This window comes from Danio rerio, chromosome 7, assembly GCF_049306965.1.
Source record: "Danio rerio strain Tuebingen ecotype United States chromosome 7, GRCz12tu, whole genome shotgun sequence".
Taxonomy (NCBI): Eukaryota; Metazoa; Chordata; class Actinopteri; order Cypriniformes; family Danionidae; genus Danio; species Danio rerio.
This window is the reverse complement of record NC_133182.1, coordinates 72,484,112-72,502,500: the sequence shown is the minus strand read 5'-3', so window position 1 is coordinate 72,502,500 and position 18,389 is coordinate 72,484,112. Positions and strand designations below refer to the sequence as shown.

At 37.1% G+C, this 18,389-nt stretch overlaps 1 protein-coding gene and 1 long non-coding RNA gene across 5 annotated transcripts in view; both read right to left on the bottom strand.

Annotated features, from left to right (window-relative positions):
• sbf2 (SET binding factor 2) overlaps window positions 1–18,389 on the bottom strand; it is a 288,988-nt gene that overhangs the window by 107,594 nt on the left and 163,005 nt on the right. For all 4 annotated transcript variants that reach the window (XR_012382813.1, XM_009303601.4, XM_009303602.4 and 1 more), the window contains exon 17: window positions 10,296–10,364. Coding sequence is in view for 3 of the 4 variants with exons in the window: in XM_009303601.4 (XP_009301876.1) it covers window positions 10,296–10,364 (69 nt within the window). In the remaining variant the exon portion in view is untranslated. The remainder of the gene's footprint in view (window positions 1–10,295; window positions 10,365–18,389) is intronic.
• Window positions 232–7,141, bottom strand: LOC141375191 (uncharacterized). Its single transcript, XR_012382827.1, has 4 exons — window positions 3,776–7,141; window positions 1,099–3,172; window positions 517–609; window positions 232–405 (listed from the first exon to the last, which is right to left on the bottom strand). It is a non-coding gene; the product is annotated as an uncharacterized lncRNA (long non-coding RNA).

The following is an 18,389-nucleotide window of genomic DNA, read 5'->3' as shown; positions in this document are numbered from 1 at the left end:
TGTCACACTGAGAAAGGCATTGTGCCGAAACGTTTGTGTCTTTAAATCACCAGAACAATGTAAAAATAAAAAATAAAAACAGTACGAAGCAATTACTTGATGAGTGCGAATCATTACCTTTTTGAATAAATAATAATACTAAAAACATATTACTGACAGTTTAACTGTTTATTTACAATGAAAAAGCTCCACAAGAACATATTTAGTAATTTGGGGACTTTTTATTTTTTTGGCGGGGGGTTGGGGGGTGGTGGAGGTGTTATGGTGGACATGGCCCTTATTTTCACACCCCAACGTTGACAGATATGCTTCAACCTGTTAGCCAGCAGTCAACTTCGGGGATTTACATCTACCTAAATTTAAAAAGTAACAGTTCCTGACTCCAGTAAGCTACAAACACAAATTCTGTATCATTGGAAAGAAGACACTTTGAGCTTTACTGTGGTAAAGTTACATGTTAAAAACATAAAAACTTATACATTATGAAGTCATGAGGAAAAACATTAAGCCTTCCACAGAAAAACATTTAGCTACAATGGCTGCTTGAGGGTTGTCGCTTTAAACTGATGTACAGTTTGTCAAGATTACTTGTGTTCATTTTGGTGTAATCTATTCATAAACATTGACATGTGGAAAAAACAGCGCCCTAGTGCGTCCATGTCGGGGGATTTAGTAAAACTATTATCTTTACAAATTGGGGATGTAATATACCGGAATGGGGTGGGGGGATTGTTGGGGGGTGGTGTGCGGGGAGGGAATGTTGGGGGGGCGGGGGAATGGGGGAGGGTAGTAAATGCGCACCAGTATTTACTAAATGCGCACAGGAAAGAAAAAAAAAGAAAAAAAGAAAAAGAAAAAAAACAGCACTGAAAATGTGTAGACACAGCTCTTTGTTGTTTCCGACCGTACTGATATGCATTTGTAGGAGTTACCTGGTAAGTTTTTTTGGGGTGGGAGTATTCCTTTGAAATAAACCATACATGCAATTTAATAACATTTAGACTCCTCAAATCACGGGTATTATTTTGGTATTTTTGCCTATATTACGATAGGATAGCAGATATTGCATATTGACAGAAAGTGAAGTTACAGAGAGACAGAGGGGGGTGGAATTGAGAAAGGTCTGCCGGCTGGGACTCGAACTTGGGATGCCTGTAGCACAGCTGAGCAATATGCCGCCGCACTGACCCCTAGGATATGAGCAAAGACTTATTTGTGCCATTATTTAATGTCTAAAACAAAACATGTCTAAAATGTTGCACTTGAAATAGCTGCATTTGTTTTTGCCAGAGCGAGGAACTGCAGAAAACAGAGAGCACAGTTTAAGGCAGAAGACTTTTATTCCACCCATATTTACTTGGAATTCAGGAGGAACACCTCTTCCAAACATATTGTTCATCAAATATGCACTGTGTTTTTTTTAATAATTATTTTTTAGGGGGTTTTCACCTTTAATTGAGATAGGACAGTTGAAGTTACAGACAGGAAAGTATTGGGATCAGAGAGAAGGGTAGGGTCGGCAAAGGACCTCGAGCCGGGAATCAAACTCAGGTCACCGTGAGCACCATGGTGCTATATGTCAAAGCACTTAACCACTAGGCTATTGACATAGATGTCAATTATGCTATAAAACAAAAACAATTGTCAAAATGTACATCTTCTCTTACGTCTAAAGTAAAGCCCAAAATTATTCATACCCCATACTTTTAAGCTAATAAATAAAGAGGTTAAATAAAACAAATGTGTACCATAGCTGTTTAAAATAAATAACTAAAATATTATATGAAGTAGGCTACCTTTGACATAATGAATATCATGATTTTTTTAGCACTCCCACAATATTTATCCATCCTCCCTACCCTTGACCTCTGGTAGAGAACAAAATGTATAGTAGATCTCGCGCATCTTACGAATATTGGCTTATTTGCGACAACCATGCTATTTAGAGCTACACTTTGGTCACTAAGTGAAAGATATATTCTGTCTGTATTTTTTAATTTATGCATTGTCTCCAAATCAGCTGCAGAAATGTCCATCTCCACCGTCGCTGCTTGAGAATTGGCCTGCTCAAATTGACAAATTGGCAAATTTGGGCTGATTGGTAAATCTGGCTTTTGTGCAAAAGTGAGCTCAAGTGCGCTTTCGGTAATGTCCATTCTTTAGCTGGGTCATCCTTAAGAAGAGTGGCAGGGAGTGAAAGATGGCGTTCAAGCCTTTATGTCCTGCCAAGCCAGTAATGAGAGCTCAATAACATGAGTGAGGTTTGTACAAGGCTACTGGAAGTGAAGGGGAGGGAATGTGGATCCCAGAGTTACGGAAAAATGCATGAGGGTTTATATGTGGTGTGAAACAGGGATCATCTGAGGACAGCAATGAAGGCAAATTAGAGTCTTGGTGGGCTTAGAAGTGATTTTGGGTGATGTGTGAAATATGGAGGGTTTAAAAAAACACACTGCTTTTTTTCTTTTCTAAAAAAGTAAAAGATCCTAGCCAAATCAGCCGAAATAGCAGCTTGTATGTTTCCGTCTGGCCCCCTGTCCAACTACTCATTAATGCAAATTTCTACTCAGCCAATCGCATGGCAGCAACTCAAGACGATCAAGCACGGTCAAGATGATCTGCTGCAGTTCAAACCAAGCATCAGAATGGGGAAGAAAGGTGATTTACGTGACTTTGAACATGGTTGCTAGTGCCAGACGGGCTGGTCTGAGTATTTCAGAAACTGCTAATTTACTGAGATTTTCACATCCAGTGAGCAGCAGTTCTGTGGGCACAAATGCCTTAATGCCAGAGGTCAGAGGAGAATGGCCAGACTGGTTTGAACTGATAGAAAGGCAACCGTAACTCAAATAACCACTTGTTAGAACCGAGGTATGCAGAAGAGCATCTCTGAACGCACAACACATCCAACCTTGAGGCAGATAGACTACAGCAAACATTCGGATAAGAGGGTCAGAATTTGCTGTAAATAACATGAAAGCATGGATCCTGCCAGCCTTGAATCAACAGTTCAGGCTAGTGGTGGTGGTGTAATGGTGTGGGAAATATTTTCTTGCTGCATTTTGGGCCCCTTAGTACCAGTTATTTTTTTTTTTTTATAATTCTTGTCACTTTTAATGTATTAATGTATCTAAAAAATGATTAGTTTCTTTAAGGCGAGTAAACCAATTGCCTTAAAAGCAAAAAGTTGACTTAATAATGTAAGTAAACTCATTGTAACTTGGAACTGTTAAGTTGACTTAATTTTTATAATTATGCAAATTGTACTCACTTTTTTGTTTTAAAGTCAACTATTCCCTTTTTACATTGTCAGACTATTTTAGCACGTCAGTTTTCATATAATTACTGTAATTATTACAATATTACATATTTGGTGCTTCATTAAGTCTATAAAATCATCCTTTCTGTATTGAATTTAAAAGACACACTGGATGTCTCAAACAGCAATTTAATTTACTGTATGTCATATTGCTAAATACAGAAAAGCTGAATATATATATATATATATATATATATATATATATATATATGTATATATATATATATATATATATATATATATATATATATATATATATATATATATATATATATATATATATATATATATATATAATAAAGGTGCATTGGAAAAAGTTATTAGTTTACTTTTATTTTTTAAAAAGTGAGTACAATTCACAGTTCCAAGTTGCAACGAGTTTACTTGCATTATTTTTGAAAAGTCAACTTGTTGCTTTTAAGGCAATTAGTTTACTCGCTTTCAGCAACTAATCACTTTTTACTGTACACTGTAAAGCCCAACAGTCAACTTTATCAAATGAGATGAGTGTAGTTAACTCAAAATTTACTGAAAGTTGATTCTATTTATTTGAAATCAGTTTTGAACTCAGTGTTGAAGGTAATGAGTTAATTAAATACCTCATTACTTCAACTTAAATGGAGTAAGTAAACAGTACTCATATGGTTTGTTGCAATCAGGTTCCTCAAATGGTTTGAGTTGCCTTAACTTATTGGGTTCTACAGTACTCAGTTGGTTTGAGTTCTCTTTATTTATTGGGTTCTACTGTGCTCAAATTGCTTCGTTTACTCAAATGGATTAAGTTCACAGTACTCATATAGATTAGTTTTTGAACTCAAATAGTTTGTTGCGATTGGTTTCCTCAAATGGTTTGAGTTAACTTAACTTATTGGGTTTTACAGTGTATCTCTGCCTGAAAATTTGTAAAACTATTTTTTTAACTGCCTATTTACACATTTGAATAAACAATTTTCCATGAATAATGAGTTAGTTCACAATATACCAAATTTTCTGTTTGTCTTCGTACACAATGTAACTACAGAAGAGTCAGGTTTTAAATAAGAAAAAATATTGAAAGACTCTTTTGAACTTGATGCTAATGGTCCAATCTGATTCAATGATCGATGCCAGGGGTGTCAAAACTAAGTCCTGGAGGGCCGGCTTCCTGCATAGTTTAGCTCCAACTTCCTTTAACACACCTGCATGGAGCTTTCTAGTATACCTAAAAGGAGCTTGATGAGCTGGTTTAGGTGTGTTTAATTGGAGTTGGAACTAAAATATGCAGGACACCGGCCTTCCAGGACCAAGTTTGAGCAGCCCAGATCTATGCTAAGCTAAAGGTGTCCCTACCAGACATAGAGATCAGCTAAACTGGTATAAAGATGGTAAAATACAACTGTTTAATTCTAAATCAGCTAAACTAGATGGGCTCTAGACTTAAATGAGCTAAAAATGAGGTAAAATAAGCTGATTTTAACCCTCTGGTGATCCTTATCTGTAAATCCCACTTGTGGTTTTCGCAGTCAAGAAGTGATGAATGTCTATAAAGTTCCATGTTTAATAATATTTGTCCTATTTTACTTTAAATTTTAAGAGGGTTTTGTGGCAATAGTTAATATTTATGCAGGAATTATTTTTCCCCATTGAATTTCGTCATTGTTATTGCAGTAAATCCAGGTGAATTAGAGACTCTGCCATTCAAAAACAAAAGCAAAATAAAAAAACAACCTAATGTAATCATGCACTCATATGGTGTAACCTCTAGGTATCCAGTATTACTATTACTATCCAAGAAACTGTGGATTTAAATATACATTTAGACAATCTAAAAGACTAGCAGAGGGTTAAAAATTGATTTCTTAAATTATTTGGGCTCATATTTGTGTGGTATCAGTGGCATACTGTAGCTCTAAGCCTGGAGATTTCTGGAACAATGCAAAACAAATGGGATTTTAGTGATTACTTTCGACGAATGAGGTGTTTAGCACAATCACAGGGGCTTTGTAAATCTCTTATTAGTGTAGTGCTCAGGGTTTGCTGTTACATAAAAGTGGCAAATGCCAAACAGGAAAACTGAAAAACAGGGAACTGATGGTTTGACGAAAGATTACTTTCAGATGTCTTAAAGAAAGACTCGAATTGTTCATGCACAAAATCATGGGCTCTCAGAAATGATTTAAGTGTCAGGTGCAGCTCATCAAAGGAAATGAACAATGACTTTGATCATGAACAGTGAAACCAGATTAGTGCTTGATTGTATTTGAGCACTGAAGTTAGCATGCCGCCCTTTTTATGGTACAGAGAGGAATGATGCTTTAAATCATGGGGCTTGTATAAAAGAGGTGTGTGGTTACTTTTATAAGCATATGCTTCCAGCAACTATACACGTTAGCAAAGCCACCCAAGCAACCGCATGGCAACATGACTGACAGAAACTCTTCTGAATGACTCAGCAGAAAACACATGCAATGTTCTGCCTTTAAAATGGCATGAATAGGCAGAGGGATCTGTGTCGCTATAATGGCGTTGACAAAAAAAAAAAGTTGCACAGAAAAAAAAGGTGCACAACCACCAGGAACCAACCAACAGTATCTAAGGTTTTCGCTAAAATTACTAAGTACAAGAGTGAAAGTGAAAGATTAAAGCAGTGTACTGACACTGTGACACGTTCCCTGATAGATTCAACAGGCAAAATAATTTAAATATCACCTTTATGTATACAGCAACTATAGTGAGACGCGATCCAGCAATACATCTGTGATAAACTGTCTGACGTGCACTGCTCTCTGGGGATTTGTGCTCAAAGCATTCCATACTGACTGCCTGGAGCTCAGACGCTCGCATATACTGCTGAAGCGCATGCCAGAGTGTGTGTGGTCACGTGATGTGCGTTTTCAGCGATATAGTGTGGATGGAGGGCTGTTCAGAAATGCTAGGTAAAACACAGTGTGGACGTGGATTGTTTTCATTCTAAAAGGCCATTTAAAAACGTATTAGTGTAAACGGGGCCTGGGTGTGTGTTTTTCGCGAGCGGTTTGCTGCTAATGGGGGTGAGGTGAAGGATTGCGATGCTGGCTCAGCATCATGGGGCTCTATTATGACGGTCCATGTGCAGAGTGCAAAACGCAGGGCGCAAACGCTTTCAGGGCGTGTCAGAACGCATTTTTGCTAATTTAAGGACGGGAAAATCTGCTTTGTGCCGTGGCACATGGTCTAAAAGGGTTGAGTTTATTTTTTTAATGAGTTATAGGTGTGTTTTGAGAATAAACCAATTAGAGTCTCATCTCCCATTCCCTTTAAGAGTCAGCTGCGTCGCGCCAAGAGCGCATTCGCTATTTACAGGACGCAAAGTAAGTCTAAGTGGAAAAAATGAGCATTTCACAAGCAAACAGTTAACAGTTTTTTTTTAACAGAAAACTGTTAAACAGAGCATCTACTGCGTGAGAATGAGAGATAATGGATCTACTTTCACATTCGCTCTTGGATAGGGAAACCTTTACGCACAGACATCAATTAGTCTATAAATAATTAATTTTGTTTGTTAAGCGCAAATATTCGTTTCAAAACTATTTCTAAATTCAGTTCTAATTTCCAGCAAACGTATAAATGAACAATAATAACAAAGTGTGCTCAAAAACCTGAGTTATATCCTAAAACACATGCTGTGCCCCATATGGTCTAAAACCTGACAGGTGGGCAAATCTAAGCTTGTTTTTAATAAAACAAATATAAATATGGATATAATAAATAATACTGCTAATAATAATAACATTATACAAAAGCAAATTGTTATGAATGAACTGAAAAAGCCTCCCGAGATGAAGAAGACATAAAAGCAGTGATTTTTCATATTTATGTAGGCTAGAAAATAATGTTTTGTAATATTTTAATCCTTTATATTTATATTCTATATCTATTCTTATTATATCCTATATATATATCCTTAATATTTAAATTTTTTCATATGTAAAGATATTTGCCTATTGCTCTCTTGTGCATATTAAGCAGTGCGTAAGCGAGGCGCAACTCTGCGCCGGAGTTTAGACCGGGTTTGTTTTGGTCTAATGGAAAATCTATTATAGTTTCTCAAAATAGCAACGCTCCAGCAGTGCGCCTCAGAACGCCTTCCTTTTTAGACCAGAACGCCTATGGGCGCACATATGAGCGCTAATGCATTTGCTATTTAAACAGCGTAGTGCAACGCCTCAAAAACGACTCTTGCGCCAAGCTGAAACTATCAAAAGACTACTGCGCCGCCCCTTGTGTATGATAGGGCCCATGATGTTTATCCGCCATTGGCAATGGATGATAGCATCGTCTACTGACCCAACCCTAATAGGTGCCCTTTAAAAAATTTAAAACTGCTTTTATTAAAGCTGAAATAAAACAAATAAGACTTTCTCCAGAAGAAAAACACATAGGAAATACTGTGGAAAAAAATCCTTGCTCTGTTAAACATCGTTTGGGAAATATTTGAAAAAGAACAAACGGAGGGCGAATAATTTTGACTTCAACTGTAGGCGTCTGGGTTATGTTGACCACAGTTAGGTGTCTATGACTAAGATAACTGCTATTGTCCTGCAAACAGACATGAGGGTCACCAACGAGATTTCTGATTATATCACAGTCTTCATTTCACAGTGTGAGTCACTGCACACGGATCGCAGAGCAGCTCACAATTAAAAAGCAACAGAGTCGGTTGTGTCTATCGCTATGACAACAATAATGTGGGTATGTGATGGATCGGCGTTGAAAGCCAGACACCCTCCAAGTCCCTGCTGCCAAGACCTTCTCTCTTTCCCACTGTACCACAGCGAAACTGAACAAGCCTACAGGGACTGTCATGCTAGTTATTGGTTTTCTTCTAGTGGAATGGAACTCAAAGGCCTCCGATATATTCCCAGCAAATGCAGATTTCCTTTTTTCTGCTTCTGAGTTTGAAATACCTTAGTATTGATGTTTGCATGAACTCTACAAGTTTTCAGTCCATTCAAGCCTCATCAGTGTTTATTTGTAGAGCACTTCAAGTAATTAGCTTTAGTTTTATGGATGCACCAATATGGAAAATCATTTATAACTGGAACACAACAACCGATGTATAGTTGATAAATGCATAATACAGTGGGGGAAGTATGTATTGAACATGTCATGTTTATTCCTGGAAATCAGATTTCTAAAGAAGCTGTTGACATGGAATTGAAGCAGATTTTGGTAAAAACACAAACAATAGTTTAAATAACTTGTTTCTAATACGTGATTTATTTTACAATTGCCATGATTCATTCATTTACTTCTGCTTTTCCGGGGCCGTGTCATGGGGCCAGCAGTCAACCCCAGACTTCCCTCTCCCCAGACCAGTGGTCTCAAACTCAGTTCCTGGAGGGCCAGAGCTCTGCATAGTTTAGCTCCAACCACCTCCAACTCACACCTGCTCAATAGTCTGTAGTAGTCTTGAACACCTTGATTAGTTGGATCAGCTGTGTTTGATTAGAGTTGGAGCAAAACTGCAGGAATCGAGTTTGAGACCTGTGCCCCAGACACTTTCTCCAGCTCCTCCGGGGGGATCCCGAGGCATTTCCAGACCAGCCGAGAGACACACGGCGCACTCACACTACGCTATCTGAACCGTGCCCAGGCTCATTTCCTGGTTCGTTTGAGAAGTGCTCTGAATCGGGCTCAGGCATTGTTCAGTTGGCCGGCCATGGCCTGGTTGGAAGAGGTGTGCCAGAGCGCAGTTCACTTGAGCTTTGGTGCAGTACGCTTGTAGTGTAAGTGCAAAGCATGCCTGAGCCCGAAACTGAAGATGAGACGTGACTTTTAAGGGACTGCTTCATATGGATTTATTAATCATTCTTACTGTTTAATGAATGCAAACTGTTTGTTCGTATCAAACTAAGTTAACTATTGCACCGAGTGTAAACATGTTAGCACTACAACCAAACTTTAACCTTTTGTAGGATTTCCACCGCATTTTGTGACCGGAATAACACACGCAGCTTTCTGACACTACCTGCCGAGTGCATCTAAGTTTCCGGGAAATGCTTTTTTTTTTTTCTCTCATTCACCGTGCGGTATCAAACATTGCATGAAAAATACACGCTTAGAGAAGTTCCTCGAATCTAATATTTCGTTTGTAGCGAGGGACATGAATGAATTCCCTGAATGAAAGAGCCAAACTGCAGTTAAAGTCCACCATTTAATAATTTGGCAAATAATTCGACTACAGATGTCCATGTAAACACAGTCACTTTGTCCCCTGTGTGTGTGTGTGTGTTTTGACTCTGAAAGTCAGCGCGCCCAAATAGACACTCCCACACCATGCCTCTTTTCTTCCTCCGACACTCCCCCAAAACAAAGCTGGACACGCCCACTTTTCTGACTGTTTCCAAAGTAGAGGTGTGAAAACACCCTGCTGAAATGAGGGGATTTCATGGCCCTTTAAAGGTTCCGTAAAGTGCTTTCAAATGTGCATTTTTATTCGATGTTTGACGTAATCTCAACTGAAAAATGGTAGGTCATAGAGAAACTCCTCCCCTTTAAAAAAAACATCCAATAGTATTTTGTTTTTTTCACAGCAGTGTCAGGGACAGTGGTTGAACTCAAGCACATCAAATGAGAAGCATCTGGAGGGGGGGGGGCATGTCAGATACTAGAGAGCATTTGATTGGTCATGATTTGATGAGAAACTGAAGTGAAGGTGACGAGAAAAAAACGTTGATCTATTTAGGAGTAAGTAACAAAACACAATTTTTGCATGTTTGTTTTGGTTTTCTTCTAAACGCAAATTTTGTGCCACTCTAGCTTATTGATATCCTTTAAGACTAACATACTAACCTCTAAAAACATTCTTTTATTTCAATGGTTCAACTGAGCAGATGGAGACAGGTGTAAAGTGCTTCAATGAGTGTCCGTGCCAGCGTTGATGTGCTGTGATTAAAATTCAGTAACCGGAGCTGCCTGTGTGTCTGCTGCCAGTCTGAGCTCAGCTCACACTTACCCGGTAAAAGGCTGTGGTCAAGGGCAGCAGTGCTGCGGCTACAGTGTATTCCTCTGAGCTGGAGCAGTCCTGCAATTAAACACAGATAAACAAGACGTTACATGATCTCCCTGAAGTCTAAGAGCTGATGATGAAAAGAGCTTTGGTCAATTGTGCATCAATTATGACATCAGTTTCTATTTTTCTACGTTATATAAGTCTTAGGCTACAAAAAAAAAAAAAAAAAAAAGAGAGAAATGGAATATTAAATAAGAATAACAGTGGGCGTGGCTTGTTTTTTTACTGCGAGCTGATTGGATGTAGTAATGTTGGCATTTCATTCAGAAAGATTGGGAAAATGGTTTGGGGTGAGTTATTAAAACCTAACAGACTCCTCCTCCTCCTTACCATTTCTGTTTGTTGTCAGAACGGACAGCTTGAGGTGCGTGGTTAAGTATGTTACCCACACCCACTACCTCAGACAAACGTAATCTGACAAATTTAACTTAAAACAAACAGGAAATGCATTTTCATTTGTTCATTAATTGAAAATTTAAATTACAGGGGCAAACCATTTTTATTTCTTAATGACAAGCACAGATGTTCATCCCAAAACTTGCAATGTGAGCTAAATAAATCAATATGGTTAGCTTTGATTACATTTGTAATTTAAATTAAGAAGCATTTTCTGTCTCAGACCAACTTCACATTAAATGCTGCTCCACATTAAATCTATATAAATATTTAAAGCTGTGAGGCTGTAAAAATGTAAAGCTTTGGATCACTTATAATGTAACCACTTACATGCAACTCAATATGAGACGGGCTTATAAACTGTTGACCTTATTCTAAAATGCGGAAGTGCGCCTGTTTCCGCGATTGTCTTTGAACTTCCGATTCAGTCGGGAGAAATGACTAGGAATATTAAACGGCAGAAAACGGTCAAACTACTTGCTCTACAAACAAATGTTTGCATGACTATACAGACCAAGTAGGATAATATAATAAGGAAATATCAGTTTGCAACATCAAACAGCGAAACAAGCAGTTTTTAATGTGTAAAAATGAATGGAAGTGAATGAGACCGGAGGTCTCGAGCCAAAAAGGCTGCGCCCGCTTGTCGGTGAAGAATAAGGTGAATATAACCTATTAACAACAGCAGAAGAGCCCCCTGGTGGCCAAGATAAAAGCTTGACCACTGGTTGATTGATTTTTGTTTAAAATGATTGATTATTGAATTATTAAAGAGCACCTATGAGGAAAAACTTTCGTAAGCTGTTTGGACAGAAGTGTGTGAATGTATAGTGTCCCCATTGTCATACTGGAGTGATATAAAGCCAAAAAGTCTCTTTTAAAAAAAATTCTGAGGTTAAAATAGGATCCAAATCCCAGTGATTTTGAGGCCCACCGCAACATGACGTGGTTTCCCTGCCCACCAACTGATTGACAGGCAACATGTTTCTATAATAACAAGTATACTGTACACATATCCACAGAACATTTTTTTTGCAAATGAACTGGGATTATAAGTTTTTAAACCAGAGCCTGTTTCTAATAAAATCAGTAAAATCGCTGTGTAATACTTATTTGCCTCATAGTGTCAGTAAACGCTAATATGTGTATGCGTGTGTGCAAACGGCATTTGTGTGGGACTCATCATTCCAGAAAGGCTTGAATAAACTCCACCACAAATACATGAAATAGACTAATGAGCTGTGTATCAGCTTCATTTGTGTCTGTTTCTATCACTGACTGCAGTTTATCTGACGTAACAGAGGAGAAGCAGACACGTCCGTGGAAATGGTGGGGAGAGCAGCTCATTTGCATTTAAAGCCAAAGGCTACAAAAACAGCTGTACACAGACACCAAAATAGGCAGATTCTGGAGGCTATAATAAATAATCTGATGGATATTTTGAGCTGAAACTTTACAGACACATTTTGGAAAAACCAAAGGCTTATCTTACATCTTGTTAAAGGGGTAAAATAGGTGCCCTTTAAAAGAGCTTTGGTTAAATGTGCACAAAGACATGACATCAGCTGCTATTTTCCTACATCATAAATCTTACACTGCAAAAAAAAAAAGAAAAAAAAAGAAAAAAAAGCTTTTTTCATTTTGAGTTTTTGCCTTTTTTTTTTCTAGTCCAAAGATCTAAATATTCATAAATCAAGAAGCATTTTCAAGATAAGACAAAAATATTGTTTTGTCTTCATGAATAATGAGTCAAAATTAAGTGAATTTTCACAAACTAATTCCGAGAGGAGCACGTGATTGACCGCAGCTGGTCTCTCATCTACAATCTTAGTTCGCCAATCAGATTAATCCAAACTCACTATAAGTATTCTAGCAAAAAAACAGTCCCTTATCTTTGTATTCTGAAGAAACCCCCCCATCCACCCCTTCTCCCCCATTTCTTCCTTTACCACAGGGAGCTCTCGAGAACTACCTGATCTCATACTCCCCTTACATGCTCAAACGACCAGGTGGGAACCCTGGGCTCAATTATCTCCGAGCTCAGGGTTCTCTCCCGGGACAGCATGCCAAACCTTCTAACATTTGTCAAACAATATCTAAGTGTGAACTCTTGAAGTGAGTTTGTCCGTAAAACAAGCAAAATAATCTGCCAATGGGGTAAGCAAATTAACCTTTGTATAATTAATTAACTTGTTTTAAGTAACTCGTTCATTTTTAATTATAATTTCTGAAAACAAAACAATATTTTTTTTTGTCTAGAAAATGCTTGTTTTAAGAACTTTGAGATATTTGGACTGGAATAAGTCTAAGTTCCTTGTTTTTTTTGGGGGTTTTTTTGCAGTGTATTACAATTGCCCCTTTCACAAAGTGATACCGGTGAATATCGACAAAATGTTCGGAATGACTTTACCGGTAGATTCAAAATGGTCACACAGGCAGGGATGTAATGGAATTTTTCCGGAAACGACCATTCACACATCCATTCCAAAATACCAGTAAATTCTGACATCATTACCCAGAAATGAGCTCTAAACGGCTGCGCTTGTATTTGTAAACATTTGACTACATTACGCGATGCGTCAAGCAACTGAAGGAAGACGAGCTGAAAAGTAAACAAACAAGGGCTTATCGCAAGCATCTTATCGATAATATTTTACACAGTTAGCATTAAGGAGCATATAAATATTATCTGATTGACACCTAGCAGCTAAATGTGTCTGGAAAAATATTCAAAGGCTTTCATCTTCATAAACAGCGCAGATGTGAATGCGAAGTGTTCTGATTGGCTAAAGTAGACGTCTTACGTCAGCGCGTTCTAGACGTGAATGTGCTCTTTCCAGAAATCTTCCTTCTGCGTTTACACAGAGCAGAAGGAATGTTTTTTTTTTTAAAAAGGGCCTGTTCACACATACAGACCTTTCCGGAAAATTGCCGGTAATTTTCCGGAAAGGTCTGTATGTGTAAAAGGGGCTAATATGTTTTCATATTCATTTTTAATGTCCAGATATCACATTAATGAGTGTGTAAACATATCACATTTAGGTAAATAACAAAGTCATGGGTATTTTCAAGAGGGTTGTCATCCACTTCGTCGGTTTCCAAATGCTTTCAGGCTGCAGTCATGCATATGCTTTCAATATTTTACATAATCGTGGATCTGACACAGTTTTCAGGCTTGCTCCAATTTTCAATTTAGGAGTGATTTACCATCTTCAAATTCCAAACTGACATGACACTGTCGTATTTAAAAGCAATCAAGCCATTAAATCGAAACTGGGCTTGTTGTATAAAAAGATCGGAACTCTGTGAGGGAGTGACATTTATACTTTATTGGGATCTTGGAAAGAGTAAAAGCCAGATGACTCTGCTTTTTAATGAAAAACAAAAATAGCATGTGGTTTTATAGCTTCATGAAAAGTCCCTGATTCATGATTTGTCGTGTATGATGTGGCACTTAAAAAAAAACAAGTGGAATTGATAAGCAGATAAAAAATGGCTTACTTTTATATGTTCTATATACAAAAAATAAGCTATAGGGGCAGGATTTTATTGCAATACAAAAACCAGCCACCATCTCTGTTCTCTATCCCGGCATATGCATCAGAATGTAAAGACAGCAGCAAATCAAAACCATCAGTTTGTGTGCAAATCTGGCATGCCGGACCCCCTATGGATGGTTCAGCTCGAGGTATTTCTCCTTTCAGTTTTAGCGGAGCATCAGGTTTGGAATGAACTGCGCGCTTTTGCCAGAGGAGCTGGAACATTCCATCATTCTAGGCTTCTGTACACAATTAAATCACTGGAAATGAACTCGGAGCAAGGTCTGTAATCCTTTACCATCAAATGATCCCAATTACCCTGCAGGGAGACCTTATCCTGCTCACACTAGATTGTACTGAAAACAATGTCAGTGACTATTGTCTGTAAATAAATGAAGAATAATAGTAATATTTAAAAATCCACCATGTCTAAGGTTTGTCGTGTCTTTTATTCTATAGTTTAGTCTTGTCTTCCTGTTTCCTCCTTTGTTTCCGGCCACATGCTTCTTTGTTCTTGTTTTCGTGCTTTTATTGGTTGATTTAGTCATGTGCCTTGTTTTTCATTGGTTTACTAGTTACGTCTTTTTCTAGTCGTGCCTCAACACCCGCTTGACATCAACACCCGCCAACCCGCCAAATGCGGGTAGATTTCGGCGGTGGTGGGTAAGACAGACACTCCCACTAGCCACTTTGGCTGGTGGAAAATAATTTTCCCAGATAATAATTTTTAAAAGCAGGATTCAACAATAAGGATGGTCCAATATGCATGCACAGGCGATCGAGAAGCAACACGACTGACAAAAATAACTGCGTTCGCAACTTCGCGCGAGCAAAGCAGGTAAATACCGGATGAGAGGATAATCACTCGCGTTAACAGCTGAGGTGATACGCGCGACTGTTTATAACGCGTGTGCGCTCCCGTTTCCTTTTGTGAAGCAACTGTGTCTAGAAACACAACTTATGCGATCGATTATCTTTCAAATAGACTGAAAAAGGGAGGAGCATGCACCTACAGGCTACAGTCTTGCTGCTTTCCAGAGTTCCAGAGTTGACTTATTGTAAGCAGCGCCAGTTGCTTTCGGCTTAACCATTATTTGAAAAGATAATTTATGGGTCTCATTAACCATGTGTGTGTGATCATCCTTTCATTATCACAGAGTATGTTCTTTTTTACCTGCTTTCTTTTGCATTAATATGGTTTAATTATCATTTATTTTACAATAACATTGTTTTAATGGGAGAATAACTCCCCATTTATGTGTAGTTAACTGGTGATATGGGACCTTTAGCCAGGACATATGACTGTGCATATGTTATGTTAAATAAAAAGTATAGTATTCAGCTATATTTTGCATGTTTTCACACATTTAAAAAGTGTGGCTAAGAAATAATTAACTGTTTATTTATGGTGTGGTCAGAGATTAATTGGGTAAATCACGGTACCGAGTCATGCGACTACGGTAATATCGAAAAAAATTAATATTGCGGTATGACGGTATTTACAATACCGTTACATCCCTATAAAATACAGATACAAAATTACATGTATGAGTCACTCAAAGGCAAGGGAGTAAAAATAAGTCTATCCAAAGATGGAGAAATCCTGATGTTCAACAGAAGGCTGTTCCAGGGCCTTGGGGCCACAACACAGAAAGCTTGATCATCTTTTGTATGATATATATGTTGTAAATCTATTAAGCTGCAGAACAAAACACCCCAAAAGGGGACAATAAAGTTTACAGTAACAATAACAGTCAACCACCTGAATTGAATCCAATATAAAATACAAAATAAAGCTCAGATTTGACAGATGAGACTCGCAGAACCATCAAGATTTGACTGAAAAACTCTTTCTTATTTTTATGTTTGTATTGTTTGGGTTTTTACCAAAACCTGGTTCAATCCCACGTCAACAGGTCCTTTAGAAATACTATTCCCAGCAAATCCTTATTTCCCTCACTGTATAAAAAGTAGTTATTACACAGTCAGTTCAGCGTGTACAGTAATTACACACATGCAGTACAGTACACGCTGCACATGCCAGTATGAAAAAAAAAAGTTACTCATGGTGCGAAATACTGTGTCACTCACAGGTCAAAAGCTCAGGTCAGCAGGGTGTAGGTTTGCTGCACGTATGAAACTTTACTCATCCAGGAATGAGGGAGGATGTTGAGCGACTGTGACTCATCACTAACTATACGTGCTGCTGAACGAGTGTTTGTGGAAGTGCACGTGGAATGTGACACGTCCTTCCCCCCTGTAGTTCGGTCTGCTGTAGCATCTGCAGTCATATGATGGGACTCATTTATTTCCTGTTTTACTCTGAAATGCTCGCTGTGAGGCAGGAAAATGCTATTTGTCAACTTCCTACAAAACGAAAGCTATATTTTGGTCGATTTCTAGGAATGACTTTTACATAGTTGGTGGTTGGAGATTCTGTGTAGTTGACAAAACTGCTTTTCCGTAAAAGAGAAGTTGTGGCCAACCTAACTGCTTTCAAAGCATATTTATTAGTTTTTTTGTCATCTTTTTTTAAATAAAAGCAAAAGTTCCTTTATTTTATTACAAATATTTATAAATTATTATTTTATTAAATTTTTTTATCATTTTAATATTCAATTAAATTTAAAAATGCAATTTTAAAAAGACTTACTTTTCTCACTTTGAATTTATTTCTGCATTGGTGAAGCTCAGTTTTCACAATAATATTTGTTTGTGGGAACTGTGACTAAAATGTCAGCATTCGCTTAGTAAGAACATAATACATTGATCAAAAATAACAATAAAGGCATTTCTATTATTACAAAATGTATTTCATATAATTTCAGATCATTTAAAAATACTGTTCATGAAAAATATACTGAAACAAAATTACTTGCACATTACATTCATCGTTAAAAAATATTTTAAAAACTTAGATATTATTAAGATTGGTTATTAATAGAGCACCAAATTCATTTGTTATAATTCCTTATATTAATAATTCCTTAATATTCTCTATATTCTTATCATGTGATCCTGAAAATTACGATAATGTCACCAGAAAAAAAAAATCATTTAATTTTAATACATATGTAAACAAAAAGCAGGTATTTTAATTTGCAATAATAAACAAATAATTTCAAGCCATATTTTTAATCAGCTAAACTTCTTCCGAAAACATTTAATTTAATAATTTAATTATATTACAATTGAATAAACATTGATTTTATACATACATATTTATATATCAATAATTTTACGGTTCATTCTCAAATAACGGCAAAAAAATTGTGTGAAATGACAAAAATTTACTGTAAAATAATGACAAAAATTTACTGTAAAATAATGAACAGTAAATTATATAAATTTCCCTAAATTTAAATTTTTGGTAAATTTCTGTTATTCAACCTCTGTTATTTTACAGTAAATTTCTGTAATTTAACAGCTGTTATTTTACGCTTTTTTCCCGGCAGCTGGGGTAAATTACGATAATAAAATGAACCACAAAAATTACGGATTTATATATATATATATATATATATATATATATATATACACACACACACACACACACACACACACACACACACACACACACACACACACACACACACACACACACACAAGCGGACGACAGAGACTGCATAAGCCCTTAGAGGAGGAAAAATAAAGAGTCATTTTAAACTACCGCTGATCAAATCATTATTAATAGATAAGTGATATTCTAAGTTGATCACTCTCTTTTGTATGTTGCAGTGCTGTATTTATACCATAGTAATAGTAGTGTGTTGAGTGTTAGATGGAACTCATCTTAAAGTCTTAAAACCGGAGATGGCCATCTGTTTCTAATGAGTCTCCTGTTTTCGTTACTGCAGACTAGTCCAGTAAACGGAAAGAAAGTAGAAATGCCCGCATGTGTTTAGCGTTTTTCCTTATCACAAACACAACAGTAATCGTGTAGTGATTGCATTGCTTTGGCTTTTTCAGGGTTAATTATTGTAATTTCCTGATTGCAGAGAAATACTGGGAAATCTCTGTAACTGATGGCATTTCATGCTGTTCAGCCCTATAATCTTAAAATGTGAGCAAAATCAGCTGTTTTGTTGTAACTTTAGACATT